Raw genomic sequence first — 19105 nt, 5'->3', positions numbered from 1 at the left:
ACCTAAGACAAGGTAGTTAATTTCTGGGTTTTATGCAGTCATATAAAAGGGCGTCTTTATTAGGTGGGGATATTGCCTTTGCACAGTACAATGTACAGTTGTCTTCCAGGTAATAGGAAGTAAGGTCCTGACTGGGGAGAAATATTCAAGGATTTGCTCAGCACACTGTATGTGCTTACACATGTGCTTGAAGCTGTGTATAAATTTACACAGTGCCTTAGTAGGATTGTTTTCCAAAATTGAAGCTTAAGTTAAAACTTGATGGCTATTCCTGCATTAGCAAGCAAAATAGCCCAGTAAGAGCAAGATTGCAGAGTAAGATAGTTGGTGGTGCAAACCAGATTGCAAGCTGTGTGGTGGTGGTGGGGTTATGCGGTATTAGCTCTTATCTGATGCTTTGAACTGAATCATGACATGCTACACCGCACCACTATGCCCAGTACAGAAGGGCATTGACAGACTAGAGTGAGTTCAGCTGAGGTCACCGAGATGGTGGTCCTGCGAGGAGAGGCTGGGGGAGCTGGGCTGGTTCAGCCTGGAGCAGAGACGGCTTTGGGGGGACCTGACAGCAGTGCCCAGTGCCTACAGAGAAGTCATGGAGGAGACAGAGATGGAGCCGGTCTCTTCACAGCAGTGCAGAGCAAGAGGGTGAGAGAAGGTATCCATAGGTTAAAACAAGAGATTGAGGATGGATGCAAGGGAAACTTTTTCCATGTGAGGACAGTCAGGCAGTGGCATAGGTTGCCCAGAGATGTTGTGCAGTCTCCAACCTTGGGCTTTTGACCTGGCTGGATGAGGTCCTGTGCAGCCTGGCCTGACCTCAGACCTGACCTGGTGTAAGCAGGAGGTTGGACCAGAGATCCCTGATGTTCCCTCCCAGTCAGAATGATCCTGTGACCCTCTGAATGCCCAGTGTTGGTTGGAGTGTATTAGCTGTGCTCGTGAAGACTGCCTTGCACTGTGAAACACAGCAGAAGTGGGCCTGATTAGGACATTGGCTTCTGAAATGCATGCCTAACTCCAACTCAGTGCTAATGTAGATGCACCTTATACAAAATCTGCTTTTGTTTTTCATTGACAAGGAACCAAATTCTCTCTCTCCCTCAAAAAAAAAAAAAAAAAAGGTTTTGATAGCATCTCCTGTTGATTGCTGCTCTGTCTTGTTTTTCTTTTGTACTCCTGATTTCAGTCTCTGCACCTATTAACTTCAGAATCTTTTTGTGTCTTTTTTGTGTCTTTACTGTTCTTTAGAGACTTATGTATATTATGCTGTCTGATGTACTCCTCTTCTATGGCATTATGTCAATCTCCCGCATTCATAGCTGTCTTTTCAGTGCTCTGTTGTAAATCCCTTGAGCAGGATCTCTGCTGCTATATTGGCTTAAGCCTTTGCCTGTAGTTGAGACACTGTCTTTTCATATACCGTAGAATTTTTCTATCTAAAATTTTCTGGACTATCCAATTTAAAAGCTGCTTTGTCCTGCTTTGTAATATCTGGTGTGTTACTTTCTAGCTCTGTTCTCTTTCACTTTTTCGCAGTAAAGTTTTGAAAAGGATCACATTTTTAGCAGAAAAATGAGAGAACCCCAATGGTGACCCCAAAGAGCGAAGAATGCAACAATTAAACCATTTAAAACCAGAGTGGGTGAAAGTGGAAAACTTCAGTAAAATCATTAGAAAAGCAGAAGTAAAAATGATCAGAAATGAATACAAATTTGACTTGGAAGAGAAGGAATCATAACATGGATGACCATGTTAGGACTATGAGGTCATGATGCTTGTTGGAGAGCAGACTGCCTGTGTCCGTACCAGACAGTACTTGGTTCTGGTGGCTTCTTTTGCCCCATATGATGCCCTTGTGGCCTTAAATGTAATTATTATTTTTCATTGCTTTTTCTTACTTTAACAAACCTGAAATAATAAGAGAGCTGTGTTGTATCTGTCTATAGTGGTGGGGTTTTTGTTTTGTTTCATAGCATGTGTTGAAGGCCCTGGCATGTAGCTCTGTTTTGAGGTGTTTGTATCAGACAGCTTTGCACATAGCATTGGAGAACTGTATAAAGCAGAGAGGCACAAATCTCATGCAGTTTTTTCCCTGTCTTTTCGGGGGGGGGGGAGGATGAACTCTTATCGGTTTAGTTTTGATTTGGAGAGAAGAGATTGATTTACTCAGAAAGTTTGAAAGTAAGTTTGGGCAATTAGGAGAATAGAAAATGGCACATACCAGACAAATGGCTCAAAAGAAACTGAATTTAGACACCAATTTTGAAAATGTTGGCAGCTGTGTTCTTTTCCCAGGTCTGCACTCAAACACACCGCTTTTCCAAACAGCTTTGTGTGGTACCTACCAATATGCTTTGGTAGCATCATCGTGATGATAGGGCACCAGGACTGCTGGAGCTGTAGCTTCCTCGTTACTCCCACGAGTGAGCTGAAATGTGACTGACTGGCGTTCAGCCTTCTCTGTGCTGAGGTGTTGCCCCTGGACTGATGTTAAAGTAATGTCCCATTTTATGTGGACTCGGTTCTAAATGTGCTGATGCTAGGAATGGCCTATATTCCTCAAAGAAACTGAGAGTTGTATTCTAGAAACATTTTTATGGTAGCATAAAAAAGTTTCAACACCAATGTCATCAGCATTACTAAGACAAAAGAAAAAGAGGGAGTGGTACGCTTTTTTAAGGGACATGTGCCCTCACCTGAATTTCTGTCCTTACCTCATGAAATAGATAATTTAAAGGATGTTCACTTGGAAGGACCTGACAGACTCTAAATTAGATATAATCCTTCAGTTGGTTTAAAGATAAACCAATCCCAATAACAACAACAGAAAAAGAAAAAAAAAGGCAGCAATAAATGTCAATTGAATTAAATATCTTGGTCCCTTTCGTATGCTCAGAAATCTGGCAGGCAGCTTTGAATGAATTGTATCATTGTATTTTTCTCATTTTCCCACAGCAGAATCCCTTTGGTGGAGGGAACTTAATGTTATGGTTTCTGAATCAATGCAATTACTAAGCAAATGCTATTGTAGAGTGTTAATAATGGAGGTACGAAAGCTAGGGAGAACACGTTTTAGCTTTCACTCCCCAGTTGCTTTAGCAATTCTGAAGTTAGGAAAATTATCATTTTAGTTTGTTAAAAGGATTGGATTTCATATTAAGCCACTGAGAAATAAGAAAAGTTGGATCTCTTGGTGCCATTTTAACTACCTTGTTTTAAAGACAAATACTTTATCAAAATACTTAGCTGCGTCATTCCTTTAAGAGTAACAAGTCTTGGTGAAGATAAAATGTGAGTTTGAATCATTCTTGTAGTTTTATTTCCTTGAAGAACAAGAAGAATGAGTAATAGCTCAGTCAGATCTTTTTATTTACCTTTTTTATCAGTAACATGTAGGGTGAATACCACCAGTATAGCATGTGTGTATTAAAAATATCTAGGTGGCTCAACTTTAGTCTTAAAATATTAAAAAAAAAAAAAACAAACAGCCAGGAGTTTGCTTTAAAACTGTGTATCTTGTTTGTTTTAGGAGAAAAGGCTAAAAGAAAAAGCAGCAAGGAGAGAAGCCAGGAATAAGAATGCACAGGTAAGGATTTTTGCTGTTTTGATCAAGCTACTGATTGTGGGTTTGAAACTGTTTTTTAATTATTTCATTCCTTCTTTAATAAGCAATGTTGTGATTAATGATTCTTTAAAGGCATTTTCTGTTTGCTTGCCTTTTCTTACACCCTTGCTTTGATGTGGTTACAATGACTTGCTGTGGAAGTATACTGAGAAAGCATGAATGTGCGTGTGTGTGTATAAATACATAAAATGTATGGAAGCCTTTTGGAATTGCAGCCTCTTTATTCGTATATCAAGTGAGTTGCAATTTCAGCAGCAGTGCTGATGACTTTTTTTTACTCTGAATACTTGGTCAGGTTTATAACTTGCAGGCAGTAAGTTTTTTTTTTTGTTTTTTGGTCAAATCGCATTTAAACCTGTTTCTGCTGAACCTTTTCTTTAAACAGCAAGTATTTACATTGAAATATATTCCTTCCCCTTGTTAGACCCACAAATAAACCTTTGCTATCCTTTTCTTTATATGTACATTACTAATTTCCTAGAGGCTGTTCTAGTTTTTCATATTGCTAGGTTTGTGATAAACTGAGATTTCATTCAGCTGCAGTGATTTTTCCAGAATATGGACAGAGTAATGTGTGTCATTTCTCATGCTGCACCTCCTTATGCTACACATGAATAGTTACGGTTTGTTCTTGTTTGGCAGTTAGCAAATATCTTACTCCCTTGAGAAAATCGATAATGTTCTTTGTCCGATTTTTGCAAGCCGGCCATGCACTGGGAGGCTTAAATATAGGAAGATGCTTCATTCTGTAGCTCTGAAGTGGAAAATAATTACAGTTTAAGATGAAAAGCCTAGTTATACTAAGTATTAAATACGATTCTGTCTTCAGAGATGGCAATCTGTGAGAGCTGTTGGCATCGTGACTCCCCAATCAAGCAATAGAAATTTTCTGCATGTAATTGAATGTATAGAGATGCATACTTTTTAATGTATTGAGCAAGCATTTTAGGAAAATTATGAAATGAATGATTAACAAACATCTTAATATAGGGAGAAAACATTGATCAAATCAGGCTGTATCACATTCGTAAATGCTGCTTGTTAATTTTGCCTCTTTTTAAGGAATAAACACCCCCCCCCCCCCCCCCCCCCCCCCCAATGTCTGTTATTCAGCAGCTGGAGAAATAAACCCATTCCTTTCAAAAGGATCTGCTTGCGGATGTACTTCTATCCTATTCTTTGCCAAGCAAATGAATCTCTCTGTCTCATTGGAAAACAAATGAAGTTGATCTCTGTTGAGGAATGATCTGTCTGTGGGTGTGGGTGTGTCCATGGGTACAGTATGGGTTAAATGCGGAGCCTCACCCCCAAAACTGCATAAGATAAAACCATAATTTGATGCACCTCTGCCTCTCTTCTGTGCAACACTTGCACTTGGAAAGCTGACTTAACTAGTCCTGGTCTAGTGTGAGATTGGCATATGGTTTCTGTGAGCGTACCAACTGTGCAAACCTGCTATTACTTTCACTTAATTTTATTCCTGAAGCGCTTAGCTCACGCTCTGCAAGAAGGTGCAAGCCTCAGGAGCTGACATGTCTCTTCAATGAAAACTGTTGGGCTTTTTCTCTTGTTTAGAGGTTGTTTTTGCCAACAATTGTGTGCAGCCGAGTCCTGTCATTTTCAGTGGGGTTCATTTCAAGGAAAATGCTTCTACTAGGAAAGGCTTCCAGCTTGAAGCCAGGCTGTTGACTCCTGGAAGTGGAAGGGAGCAGTAGATGGTAGATAAAGGTGGCAGTTTCCATCTGCTGGGTGTCTGAGGAATTAATTAAGAACACTCCCTGCTTCACAGAATCTTTGAGGTAAAGCCACAGTAGCTGAAGCTCTCCATAATCTGTGTGGAATATGACTCAAGCAGCTCATAGGAGACACCTGGGGAAAAAAAATGGAAACAGTAAAACACAGAAACTATTGAAACAGAAACTAGTTTAGAAAATATATGCTGCCTAAATCAGGAGTTCAAAACATTTGCATTTTCACTAGTGCTTTCAGAATATGGCTTGTGACCCACTTACTCTGCAATACACAACTCCTTTGGCAATTGATAGCGTTTTCGTAAAAGACAAAGCAATAAGGAGAACCAAAAAAGCAGAAAAGGTATTTTTAGCTTTATTAATGCTGTTTAGCAGCTGGAGAAAAGGGGCTGGATCAACAATTATGAGCAGCCAGTCACTTCAGAACAGCTGTGGTCTACCAGCTTTATTCCCCTTGTTTGTTTTATTAACTGTATCTCTCTCACATTATAAACTCCTTGCTATACAGAATATTACTTATTATCTTTCACTAGTGCGCAGCCCACTGAGTCTGACATGACCAAAATGGCAATTTAATTTCCCATTCTAAACATTAAATAATAATTCATCAATTATGACTTTTGCATCTCTGTTTGAGTATAATTCTTCTTGTCCTGTTGTTGGTTGTGCCCTGTTACTGACTGGACAGGGCCTGGCATGTTATTCTTAATGTATGCTGTTTTTTTCTAAAACGAAAAGGGAATTTATTTGGAACTAAAACTTTATGGTTTACGGTTTATTTATTTTTACCCTTTAAGCCATACACTTTTGGGATTTAATCTTAGTCTTAATTTAATCTTAGATTCTTGGATTTTGATGCTCTTAGTTTTAGGAGTTCTCTGTCCTGTGCATGCTCATCGATTTCCCATGCCAGGAATCTCGACTTGTCATTTTTCATTTACTATACCTGTATTTTTTTAACTCATGGCGTAGCCTTTTTAATAAGTTTTCCTTCAGTTTTGTACCCCCATATTGTTTTGGCAATACCCCCATATTGTTTTGAGGAGGAGGGGAAGTATCTCCATTTTAAGTTTTTTTTTGTTGTTTTGGTTTTTTTTCTTTCATTTCAAAGTTTTAATGCCTTCAATGAGTGCAGATTTTTGTCTGTATGCCAACAAAAAGGAAAGATCGCAGAAGAGATGGGCCTCCTGCTTTTTCTTCTGGTGCCACATGAGCAGTTGCAGGGAAGGTTTTGCTCAGCCTTCGCTGCGCTGGGATGGGGTAGGCTCCCTGCAACTGGAATTGAACAACCAAATTCTGGCAAGCTCTGCTGAATGTGCTTGAGCAGGGGATTAGATGAGTAGGTAGCTGCAGTGTTATTGACTCCACCTTGGACAAATCCCCATGCAATAAATAAACTAGGTAAGAAGTGAGGGCTCTTAAAGGATGCTTTGGAGAAAGTATTTCTTGGAATTTATGACCATTAATTAAATTTGAGTGCAAAAGGCTGTGAAAATAGATCTCACATATTCAATAGATCTCACACTCACATGAAGAAAAACTGGAAACTTAGTTTTTGGGGGATTTTTTTATCATCAGATATTTCATTGTCTCCCAGTTTAGGAGAACTTGATGAGATATTTCCAAATGCAGTGTTTTAAGATGAAAAAAGCAAACATTTTGTCCTCACTCAGTACTGATAAAATTGCAGTTCTCAAGCCCTCAGACAAATTTTGATACTGTTTAGCTGAAGATGGTCCAGAGAAAATTAGGCAACCGTGTTGTCTTTTGACCAAGAAGTAAAGCATTGCACAGAAGCAGCAGCAGCATGGATGGCTGCTCTGAGGCAGTAGCTGGGTGTTACTTGGTGAAGCCAGCCCCTGGGCTCGAGCAGGACATCCCTGCGCCATGCAGTGCTCCGCTCTTGACTTTGCTCTTTTACTTCTAGTAATCTATCACGTACTGATTTCTTAGTATGCATAAAGAACTTTTATTTTAGGTTTCAACCAGCATTTAAAGGTCCTTGCTCTGCAAGCAGCTGTTAGCTGCAATGAAGCTAAACAGGACTATATTTCTCCTTTAGTGAGTTTAGTGTTTTGCTGTCCTGATGCCTTAGGGCAGTATTGGTGTGTTAAGAATTATGAAGTGAGGAAGGTTTTGGCTTCTTTTAAAGAAAATTATTTTTGTAGGAAAGGCATTTTCCAGGAGCAGCTGAACAGATCTGTGGGTCAAGGTGGCGGAGCACAGCAGGAGTCAGGAGAAGGTGCTGTTTCCTGTGCTTTCTCATCCTCAGCTATCAGCTCCCACCATTATGCAAGAAATGATAACTAGCCCCTAAAAGAAGGAATCAGTATCTGCTAGAAATAGTCAGGACAGCATCTGTAAGCAGTGCCAGGAGGTAAAACTTGCTCAGTCATGACAGTTTGGTACATCAATTCAGCCATTGGCAATCCTATAGCAGTTACACCATGCTGGTGTCCAAAGCAAAACAGAAAAACCTGAAAAAGGGTTGACTAGCAGACCAGAGGGTGTTTATCCAAGGTCCATAAGAAAAGTGTAGCCTGCTAAAAACCTAGGGAAATCTAGCTTGAACACATACTCCTTAGTGAGCAGAGTTTTCTGTTTTAGAAAAGAATGAAGAGGACAAATCATTGGAATAAAGTTGAGGATGGGGATTATTATCAGACCAGAAAACTGACCTCTTCTGAAAGAGATCAAAGCACTTGGTTGTCAGGGGCACTTTTTCATAGGATTGAATTCTTGCTGAATAATTGTAGAGCATTAAAAGATCAACAGCAACAGCAGGATAATAGGTATGCTTTAACTTTTCTCATGTCCTCTCTTTCTCTCCTGCTATCCTCCCAACATATTTTGCTGTTCCCAGAGGAATTAGTACTTGTGTATGAGATTTTACATATTTTACAAAACATGTACTTGATATACTTCATATATGTAATTTAAGATTTTCACAGAGTCACAATGAAGTTAGGAATCTTTCTACTCTGTTATGAAGGGGTTTATGTGAACACATCTACAAAATACACCTGGGTGAGCAGGAGGTGTGTATTTAAAGATATGACAGATTCATGCATTGATATCTGCCTGTATCGCATCACTGCAAGGTATAATACTCAATGTAGCATTCTGTTTTCTGAACCTTGTGCCATGGTCTGTTGAGATTTTAACCAGAAAAATACTTAAAAACAGTGTTTTCTTGTAATCTTCAGTACCTTCCATGGGATTTGAGCTACACTTGTAGCTCAAGAAATCTTTGCACTGTGTGGCAAAATTCAAACAAGAAGGGGACAGAGTCAGATCTCTTGGGTAGCTATTGGTAATAATCCACTGGCAGAAGCATGATCTTTAAAATATGATGAAAATTCTGGATCCACTCTGTATTGTTCCTGTGGTTACTGGAACTGACTTCTATTACCTGACAGCTCTGCTTCTGCCTTGAATTTCCTGTTCCTTGATATCTAGCCCACAACCTGGTGTTTAGGCTGGAGGCTCTAGATTCAGCGTGGTTGTGAACAGGAGTGGAGGAGGAATTTGGTCTCTGCCTCCTGTCAATACTGGTTCCCAAATCCCTTTGATCAGTTTATCAGTAAATGCTCTTGGGAAAGTCTCATGGGATGCCCTGCATGCTGATGGTTAACGGTGAAGGTGCTTTGGTTCTGGATCACCTCTCATGACTCTGCCATGGGTGGTGTTGAGGAGCCATTGCTTTAGCTCCCTGTGGTTTCTGGAGCTGGAGCAGGGTTTCAGGGCTAGATCCTTCTTGTGGTCTGGAGGATGTAGAGATTGTAAAGTTTATTTTGTTCATATAAGACCTCAGGAGAGGGTTATGTTATTCTGATACAGGCTACATCTTGTCACTGCTGTTTGATAGTTGCAAAGAACTTAAAGTTATTCTTCATCAAGAATTATTCTTGATCTGTAAATCACAAAGAACAGCAAAAATTGAAATATTTTTAAAATCAACGTATTCTACAATATTTAATATTTGAAAATGGGTATTATGTGCCTGTATGGAAATGTTACCTTGTCGTGGTTTAACCCCAGCCAGCAACTAAGCACCACGCAGCCGCTCACTCACTCCCCCCCCCACCCAGTGGGATGGGGGAGAAAATTGGGAAAAAGAAGCAAAACCCACGGGTTGAGATAAGAACAGTTTAATAGAACAGAAAAGAAGAAACGAATAATGATAATGATAACACTAATAAAATGACAACAGCAATAATGAAAGGATTGGAATGTACAAATGATGCGCAGTGCAATTGCTCACCACCCGCCGACCGGCACCCAGCTAGTCCCTGAGCGGCGATTCCCCGCCCCCACTCCCCAGTTTCTATACTAGATGTGACGTCCCATGGTATGGAATACCCTGTTGGCCAGTTTGGGTCAGCTGCCCTGGCTCTGTCCTGTGCCAACTTCTTGTGCCCCTCCAGCCTTCTCGCTGGCTGGGGATGAGAAGCTGAAAAATCCTTGACATTAGTCTAAACACTACTTAGCAACAACTGAAAACATCAGTGTTATCAACATTCTTCACATACTGAACTCAAAACATAGCACCGTACCAGCTACTAGGAAGACAGTTAACTCTATCCCAGCTGAAACTAGGACATACCTGTATTTTTCTTTCTGAAAATAACATGTTGATGATTCCAGTTAATATAACAAATTGCTTTAAGTAAAGCTGTAATAAGTCCTGCCTTTTCTGCAATTAAGAATGTATATGATTAAACCAATATTCCTGTGTCGTAACCCTGAACAATTAACAAGGAAGGATTCTGATGGATTGTTTTGCCAATTATGTATGCTTCTGTGAACCTTTTCATTGCAGCCACCAGCATACTGAGGATTTTAAATATATTTATCAGATTGGCCATTTAAACTAATTGGCCATAGCCATAGCAATTGAATTTTGTGAGTATAACATTCACAACTGTTATTTTTAATCATATGTGGTATGCGATGACAGTCTGCTGCTCTACGTGCAGTAAGTTGATGATTTACCAGTCACAGAGGTGATTTCTTCATAGTCCTGGCAGAAGCACAGATGAGGGGGGCCATGGACCTTGCACATGCCCTCGTATCTGCTGAAGGTCTGCTGGGATGAGGTGGATGCACAGTGGATCAACACAAATGCATCTTCATTACAGTGTCTGACATATCTATACCCTATACTTTGGTTTCTGTTTGCTTTCAGATCTATGGTAAAGAGAGGAAACTTCTTTAAACTTTTGTTGGTTTTCTTATTTTTTGGAGTTGCAGTTCTAGGGGAGCTTTTGATGAAAGATATAATAAAGATTTGTAAGAGTAGAGGAGCAGGATTTCTGGTATGTTAGGGAGCACAGAGGTTACTGTCTTACTTGATTGCAAATGATTTTCTTAAATTTCTAGGGCGATACTGAAGGAATTTCTCCAGTAGCTAGGTTAAACTCCAGGAAGATTACACTGTTTAATTCATTATTCTTTAGGGAACTTTTTGTTTCTAGAATGTCCATGTAAGTTTGATAGCATTGGAACAGGTGCTTTGGAGCTATCTTAGCCTTCGACTGCTGAACTTCAGAGCTTTCAGGATGTTAAAGGCTAAACGTTTTTGTTTATTTCAGAACATTTTGGCATTGGGGGAGAAAAAAACCTTCAGTATTTTTTTTATTAAAGGCTTAGGCTATCAAAATTGCAAGATTGCTAATTGAAATAAGTATGTGCATTTCTTTCTTCCTCTTGAATTATGTGGGTTTTATTATTGTTTATTTGGATTGTATAGTTACGAATAACTCTTGGTAGTTGTTGAATTAAGGAGTGCTTTGGCACCATTCCACCCAGGCTTTTGAATGGGGGTCAGCAAATAACTGAGTGGCTACTTGAGTCACTGCTTGAGCTCTGTCTCTCCTTTGAACAAGGGAGGTATATATTATTTTCCTTCATTTTTTCTCTTTGCCTGCCTCTGTAGATACTAGGAGCAGGATCCCACCATCAGGTTCCTCCCTGCATATGGCAGTGTGATGGAGCACAGGGAAAGCAGTACGAGAGCTGTGTTAGTCTTGCACAGATGCCTTTCTGAGGCTAATGGTTAAACCCCAGAAGCTAAGGTTGTATACATTTTTCTGTTTGAATACACACTTCATCAATTCAGGCAACATATTTCAGTTCAATACATGTATCTAGAAAAACAGTAGATATGAAAGAAACCAGGCAAGAACTCTTTGTGCATTGCAAAGTGCAAACATATATATTCAAGGGCAAAGACCTTCCCACCTGAGCTTCAGATTTCCATTTCAGCATTGATTGAATGTTTTCATGCTAACTGTATGGCACCATGTTCTGTAAACTCAAATAGGGGAAGAAGAGAGCACTGGGACTTTGCTTTGTGATCACTGTCCATCAATATGTAAGCATTTCATTTTTTAATATGCTCTGTTGTAAAGGTGGCAAGCGTACAATTTAAACATAACTAGCCACTTCAGTGTGGTTTGGAATTTATATGTAAGTTAGCAGCATCTTTTCTTCTTGACTTCCAAAATTTCTTGTTCAGTTTCTTCACTGATTTGACGTCCTCCTCAACAGTCCCAGTCTGAGCAGAACACAGATGGTCACTTTGCCCCTGCCTGACTCTGGCCAAGAAATAAGAGGCAATGGACAGTGCTGGAGCTGCACATCTACCAGTATGAAAAGGGGGGGGGGGGGGGGGGGGGACACCGACCAAAAAAAAAAAAAAGCTCTTCTAAAGTGTTATAAACCATCCTTTAGGCATTTTCATCTTAGTAAACAGATCACTAATAAGTTAATTATAATTATAGTTAATTTGTTAATCTGCTCTATGCTACTAGTTAATAGTGTCTAGTAACCAATATTTGAAATTTCTCTCCCTCTAAAGCACAAAATGTAAAGCTGTTATACCAAGCTCATTTGCTGTGTTCCATATATGTTTTGAGCAGCAAATCAAGTTGTTCTCTATTAGTGTGGTGTTCTTGCTCTCTTTGCCTCCCCACTGTCCTTTGATGTCTTAAGCAGCAGAGTACAGTAGAATTGCCTGGAACTGAACTTTTGGAGATCTTAAGCCTCTTTTCTGCCTCTGCCCTGAATCCTGAAGGTGTGGGAAACCCCAAACAATCCAGAAGTAATGACCTGAGGCTTGCAGCAGCTTTCACACAAAGCTTTTATTTAGGAAGTGAAAATTCTTACTGGTTTGGTAGTTCTTTTTCTTTTCTGTTGTAAAAAGCATGTGTATTCAATGCCTCAATTCTGTCTGTATAAATATTATGCAGATGGTTGCATTTCACAAGTAAGCTGTATCAGACTGTTCAAACTTGTTTATTTTGCATCTTGATTTGTTGTGGTGTTACTCTGAGCCACTTCCCAGCTTTCCTTATGGGTTTGAAACTTTCTTAGATTATAGGCTTCAGATGCAGGGACTCTGCTGCATATTTCAGGTATGAGCTTCTTAAGAATGAGTTAATTGGCTGATGAGCAGGGGTAATCTTTCAGATGTGTTTTGATGATGCTGACATCCTCCAGCAGTAAGGAATCGTAGTTAGCTTTAAATTAAGCAGCTCTGTTTTCTCAGCATCCCTCCTGTTTATATTCTTGGAATGTGTTGCTTGCAGTATTGTATGTAGTCTGCTATAGGTACTCTCAGGAGTCGTAATTGCTAGTAGTGATGAAAATTGATTTGTGCAATCAGAAAACCATAATCTGCATTCTGACCGATAATGCTGCACTTGCCAACATTTTAAAATTCTTCTGACGGCTATTTTTTCCAAATACTCTAGGGTCACGCAGTCACCAGGATTCCAGCTGCTTTATGCTGAATCTTATGTGAGCATTAAAAGAAAAGGAAAAAGCTCTTAATGACTCTCTCAATATATTTTTTTTCCAGAGAGTTTTTAAAGATTTAGTGTTTTGTCAGAGTCCTCCTTTGCCCATTATACTACATCAGGAGTAGTGCAGCATCCCATGTTTTATCACAGTATGCAGTGTTTGTAATAGGTTTTCTGTTCTTTAACAGTGTCAGCTGCATTGATAAACCAGTTTGTTATTTGGAAATGCCAAACTAGTAACTAACACACATGGTTATTTAACAGACTGCATGGGGAGTCTGATAAGCCCCGTACTTCCCCCAGATGGAGTACTACCTTCTATTTGGAGGAGTCCGTTAGGACCTGTGTCTTCCTGTGTTGGCTCCAGGTCTCCCTCAAGGTTTCTTTTCCTTAAGGCAATGCACAATTTTTATTTTCTGTTTTTCCTCCATTTACTGTTTCCTTTCCCTCTTGTTTTTTTTCTCTGGTCTTCTATGAAATTTTTTGAGGATTTCTGTGTTTCTTATCTCTTGCTGTTTCCTCATCCCCTTTTCTGTTTCTTCTGAAGGAGATAAATTCAAGCTGATACTGCTTTTATTTGGTTACCTTCTGCCTCGTAGAAACTAAGAGCAGAAGCAATGGGGAACAGCAGGAAGAAAGGTAATACCATCAGCTGGCACCAAAGCCTTAGGAAATGTGCTTAGTATCTTTAGGGAAAAGTTTTGTGTGTGTGTGTGTGTGTGTTCATTTGTCTTCTTCTTTCTGTACTGTCTTGTATTTTCCTGACATTCCTTCTAATAAATACATACTGGTTATATTTTGCTGGGCCAGGCAGTTCCAGTACTGCTGGATAAACACTGATTTTTCCAGTCCCACCATTCCTTCATTGTAGGGAGAGCTGGAAGAGGTTCAGTTTCTATTACTCCTTGCACACATTTATCTTCTCACAAGAAACCTTGTAGTAAAAGAGCATCAGTAAGGGTTCAAAGCTAATTACTTGTAAGCTAAGAAAAGCCAGAATTAAAGTTGTCAGTGCTTGTCCCTTGTTGTATAAATACAGTGATGCAGATCAGGAGAGACGACTCTGTTTCTCCCTGTCTGCTCACCTGCACTTCCAGCTGAGCCAGATCCTCAACTCGGAGTTTGCTTAGTGTGTAGTAAGGAATGGAGGAGACTGTACATTCTCCAGCTATTCAGTGTTTTCATTTGCTTATGGTGTGAGTGCCATCAGTTAGATAAATGGATTAAAAATTCTTTGACAAACAACAAGTACGCATAAACTGTGAGCTGGACTGTTGCTAACATCCTTATTTCTAGCATTTACTGATTTTTTTATTTCCTTTTTTTTCCTCAAACTTTTGTGTCTTTTGACTGTATTTCTCAGAATACTCAGGTTTCATTCTTTGCTAACATTTAGTTTGCAAAGAGGAGTTGGATCCAGGAAACCCGAGTTCTTTTCTGGACTAGAAATTGTGATATGTAAATTGTCTTTTAAACTGTGCTAGAACTAGCATGGACTTACATGACGCTTGGTGGGGGTTTTTTTGTTTGTTTGTTTGGGTTTTTTTTAAGTTTTCTTTGGGAAGTATAAATCCAGGGAGCCTCAGTGTAGTTGTGGAACTATATGCTGTTCTGGTCCCCCTCAGCTTAGAAAGGATGTAGTAGAAAGAGGTCCAGAGAACATGAGGAAAAACTCAAAGAAGCCTGAAGTTAATAGAGGAAGAAGACAAGTGAGGGGAGATACCCAGACATTTCCTAGCTGATTGAAGTAAGAAAGTAGAGCTCTTTATTCTTCAGAGGGAAAAGTCCTGCAAGTACAATTCCTTCTGAAATCAAGCTTATGCTGCACTGCATGACACTGTGTGGATTTGGCCCAATGAAAGGATTGAGCTCTGTTTCCTCTCCTCCCCACCACCTCCACCCTGTGCAGATGCCACGAAAAACTGGCAGAATGTGTGCATGAAGCTGGACACAGAGAACATGGAGCCGTAGGGTGCTGTTCTCAAAGCTTATGCTTAAATGTAAGAGCTGCTAATTGAAGGCCATGAAGGGTTGGTTTGCAAATGCTTTATTTGCCAAACTTTTGAGACTGGGCCTCTTGGTTCTTTAATTTCCTTAGTATCATTTCTGTCTTTGTTATCATTGGGAAGTGCAGTTTGCTGTATTTGCAGCTGAGAATTGTGACTTGTGTATGAGTTAATGTGCAGCTGGGATGACTGCACACACTGAACTCTATACACAGGTCCTGCAAAAGTGTGTTGTGGCATTCCTACCCATCCTTTTTCTTTTTCATGGTGCCTGAAATTCTCCAAGATCTGGAAATAGGTTTGCTTTGTGGTAACTCCTTAGATGCCCAGATGTTAGTGATGATTTCTGTTCCATAGATAATCACAGCCTGCCTTGCTGTTTGCATGGTTTTTGCCTGTAGGCTCATTTTCTCTTTTGTGTTTGTGCAGTTTCTTCCTTTTTTTGTTTGGTACTTGATTTTTCCCTTGTCTTCAAACTTCCACTTTAGTAAGGAAGGGAGAAATTAATGTATTTCCACGAGAGATTTTCTAAATTACTACTACAGAATTGAACTGTATCTGTAATAATCTGAGAGATTTTTGTTCTCACATTGTTTTACATTTAGAGCAACAGCTGGGAAGGGGACGTTGTAGTTACAGGGTTTTGTACTTGTTCTGGGCTTCTCTTGTGCAGAACTTTCCAGCCGTTGCCCATGTGGTGGTAGATATCAAATATAGTCAACTGACCCTTTAGACTAATGAGAGGTCACCAAGTCCCCATCTGTTTGTGACACGGGAGAAAAAATGATCTCATATTTTCAAAAATATGAGTAGAATGTCTTGTAAGTGGTATAGTGTTATGTTTTGGATTTAGTGTGAGAATAATGTTGATAACTAACACACTGATGTTTTCAGTTGTTGCTAAATAGTGTTTATACTAAGTCAAGGATTTTACAGCTTCTCATGCCCAGCTAGCAAGAAGGCATTATTATTTTCTTCGTTTCTGTCCTATTAAACTGTCTTTATCTCAACCCATGAGTTTTACTTTTTTCCCTATGCTCTCCCCCATCCCACTGGGTGCAGGGTAAGTAAGCAAGTGGCTGCGTGGTGCCTAATTGCTGGCTGGGGTTAAACTACGACAAGATCATTAGGCTTCATTTTAAATGGCAATCTCAAACAGTCCGTTTTCTTTGATAATTCATGTGCTGTTAAAAATGTCAAATGTTATTAGCATTTTTTTTATTTCCCATCACCTAATATTCTAGCAGATCACATATCTACAAAAGTCATGTTTAAGGTAATTATCACTGTTCAAGGTATTTGCTAACTTAGGATGTGCATAGAGTTTATGAAATTCATCCTTCCCAGGCACTTGTGTGGCAAAGTTCTCTGAATAATACAGAGGGTAACCCACTTCTTTGGTTAATATTATTTTACTCTGGTTTAATTTTTAAAATAATTTATGTGCTATTGTTGTCATATTTAGTTTAGAAGAACTCACAAGTTCACTGGTATTGTTTTTCTGATACCTAGTTAAGACTTGCCACCATTTCTGTGATGCTATTACCTCTAGAGAGTTTAACTGGAATGAAGTCTAGTTTATCTTGATGAGAAGTGCAAATGGAATAATTATCCCTGAGCTGGTTTGGCCGGTGAGGTATTATGCAGGGATGACGGTCTGAGCCCACGGGAAGTGGGTTTTCTCAAAGCAGAGGCTGTAGGTGAATGCATCTTTCCTAGAGTATAATCTGTCAGACTTTGGTCAGAAGATACTTTATACTCCTAGAGCTTAGTTTTTAGTTTCCTGTGCAACAGAAGGGAAAACTGGATAGGTGGATTGAATGATTACATAAGTAACACAGATCCGTAGATGCTGGTTAGTCTTAGTTGCACCTTATTTGCAGAGCTATTGCCTGCTTCTGTACAGCACTAGAAAACTGTGCTCAGGGCTTGGAATAGCTATTCTTGTGCTCTGTTACAGCTACAGTGAAGATAGGCTGTATAAAAGCAGAGATATTCTAAGAATTGATGTTTGCTCAGTGCTTTCAAAGAAGAGGTACTGGTGTAGGTGCTTAGTGCTACTGAAGTGACTGATTTAGCTTTGCTCTCAGTTATTCTTTTCTGACTGAAGATGATGTCCTTTTAGGTGTAAACACATAAGTTTTGGGTCCTTTCCAAATTAATTCTGTCCCCTTTGAGGTATGAACTTTTTATTAAATCACTTTGTTTTGGAGTTTCAGTTAGGCCATCAATCGCGTATTCATCATACGTATTTTGGACAAATATGCAATACTAGGTTCCCAGCTCAAGTCTGCTCTTCCTCTGTTTATGGGAAAATATGAGCATCTTAACTATCCATTTGCAGTATCTGAAAATGTTTCCTAACATGCTATCCTAAAAGGTTATTTTGTATAGTTTTGCTTTAAGGAACACTGCTATTTGCATACTAGGTTTTCAGTAACATTAAATACCTTTATTGTTACTTCTGATGGTATAACTGAACAGTTGCCAAATACAAACTTTATGTAATGGCTCTAGACATGTCTTGGACCCACAAAGATTATTAGAAGCTTGCTAGTAACAATTATGCAGATATTTCACTTCAGTATCTGTAGCATTTCTTCCTGAACAGCACAGCTTTGTACAGTGGCAAAATTACTGTGTTATCGTTATACCCAGAAGTAAAAAGCAGCACAAAGAAGGATGCTGTGGTATTAAAGAGGTGAAACAAGTATTGGAAACTGGCTTCACTGAATTAAGTAAAAGAAAAAAGAGCCTTGATGAACATTTTGACACTCGTGTGTTCCCCCTTGACTTCCATCATGACTTCATTAAAAACAAAATCTTTCGGGTATGATGTGAAGGGCTCTGTAAGAGCACCTTGCTACCATCATAACAAGCATCATAAAAGTTAGCCAAAATTAAAGTTGCATGTATAAGTAAAATAATATGTTACAGGCGTCTTGCAAGGCACCAACATAAAAAAAGTCATTTTTTCTTCTTCTGTCTCCCTGTAACCCATTACCAGTCTCGTAGACCTTGAAAAGACTCTAGATGTTATGTCTATTTCAGCAGAACTATCCACAGAGGAATTGGGAAAGCACAACAGCACAAGTTTGAGCAAGTTTAACTGAAATTCAGAGGCTTGGCATGGTGGAGGAACTAAGACTTCACAGTTTGAGACTAGTCCTCTTGACTGTGAGTAGATCAAAGTTGAGAGACGTATGTTAAGAGTTGACCTGGTATACTTTTGGTGACTTCTGTGGAGCATGACTATTCATTTCTGCCTTTTGAGAATGATACACAAGAGCAGAAGAAAGAAACCTTTCTTTCCAAACAAGAGAAGGAGCAAGTGGAGATTGATTTTCCCAAGTAGCTGGAGCAGGAAGAAAAGGAATGCCTGTCCTCCCTTTTCGTTGCTAATTTTTAAATGTCCTTGTGCAGATTTCTGAGATAGGAAGGCTGCTTCAGGAAGGGAAATTATTGTAAAAGGACATACATTTTGAGGCTTGATCTGGAGCGGTGAAACTGTGCTCTCAAGAACTTTTGGACTGGTGGTACCTCAACAACATAAGTCAGTAGATTATGCCATTTGATGTATGCTTTGTTTCTTCTTTCTGTGTTTGAAATTTTCTTTTAGCTCTACAAGAAACATACTGTTGTTTCATTTCTGTTTCTCCTTTCTTGGTCCCTGCATGGAGCCACTGTGTTTCATGGAATCCTCTTTGTTTTCTCTTGTTGGTTGATTATTCACATATGAATGATTCTCTGATAATTTGACAGAAAGCGGCTGAAAGTGATGCTTTTTACCTCTTCTGACTTCCCAGTTGTAAAATAAGAAATTGTTCGATATTCTTTGAAATGTTGCTTTCATGTCTTAATTGTGAAGGAAAGGGAGCTACTCTCCTTAACCAGGTTGTGATCTGAATTTATACT

The 19105-nt window shown here is 39.4% G+C and overlaps 1 protein-coding gene across 1 annotated transcript in view; it reads left to right on the top strand.

Moving 5' to 3' along the window:
* DDX10 (DEAD-box helicase 10) overlaps window positions 1–19105 on the top strand; it is a 200710-nt gene that overhangs the window by 128195 nt on the left and 53410 nt on the right. Inside the window, exon 16 of the mRNA XM_030042889.2 lies at window positions 3533–3589. Within this exon, the coding sequence (XP_029898749.1) occupies window positions 3533–3589 (57 nt within the window). The remainder of the gene's footprint in view (window positions 1–3532; window positions 3590–19105) is intronic.

This window comes from Aquila chrysaetos, chromosome 19, assembly GCF_900496995.4.
Source record: "Aquila chrysaetos chrysaetos chromosome 19, bAquChr1.4, whole genome shotgun sequence".
NCBI classification, from domain to species: domain Eukaryota; kingdom Metazoa; phylum Chordata; class Aves; order Accipitriformes; family Accipitridae; genus Aquila; species Aquila chrysaetos.
The sequence above is the reverse complement of the archived record's forward strand: the minus strand, read 5'-3'. Positions and strand labels throughout refer to the sequence as shown.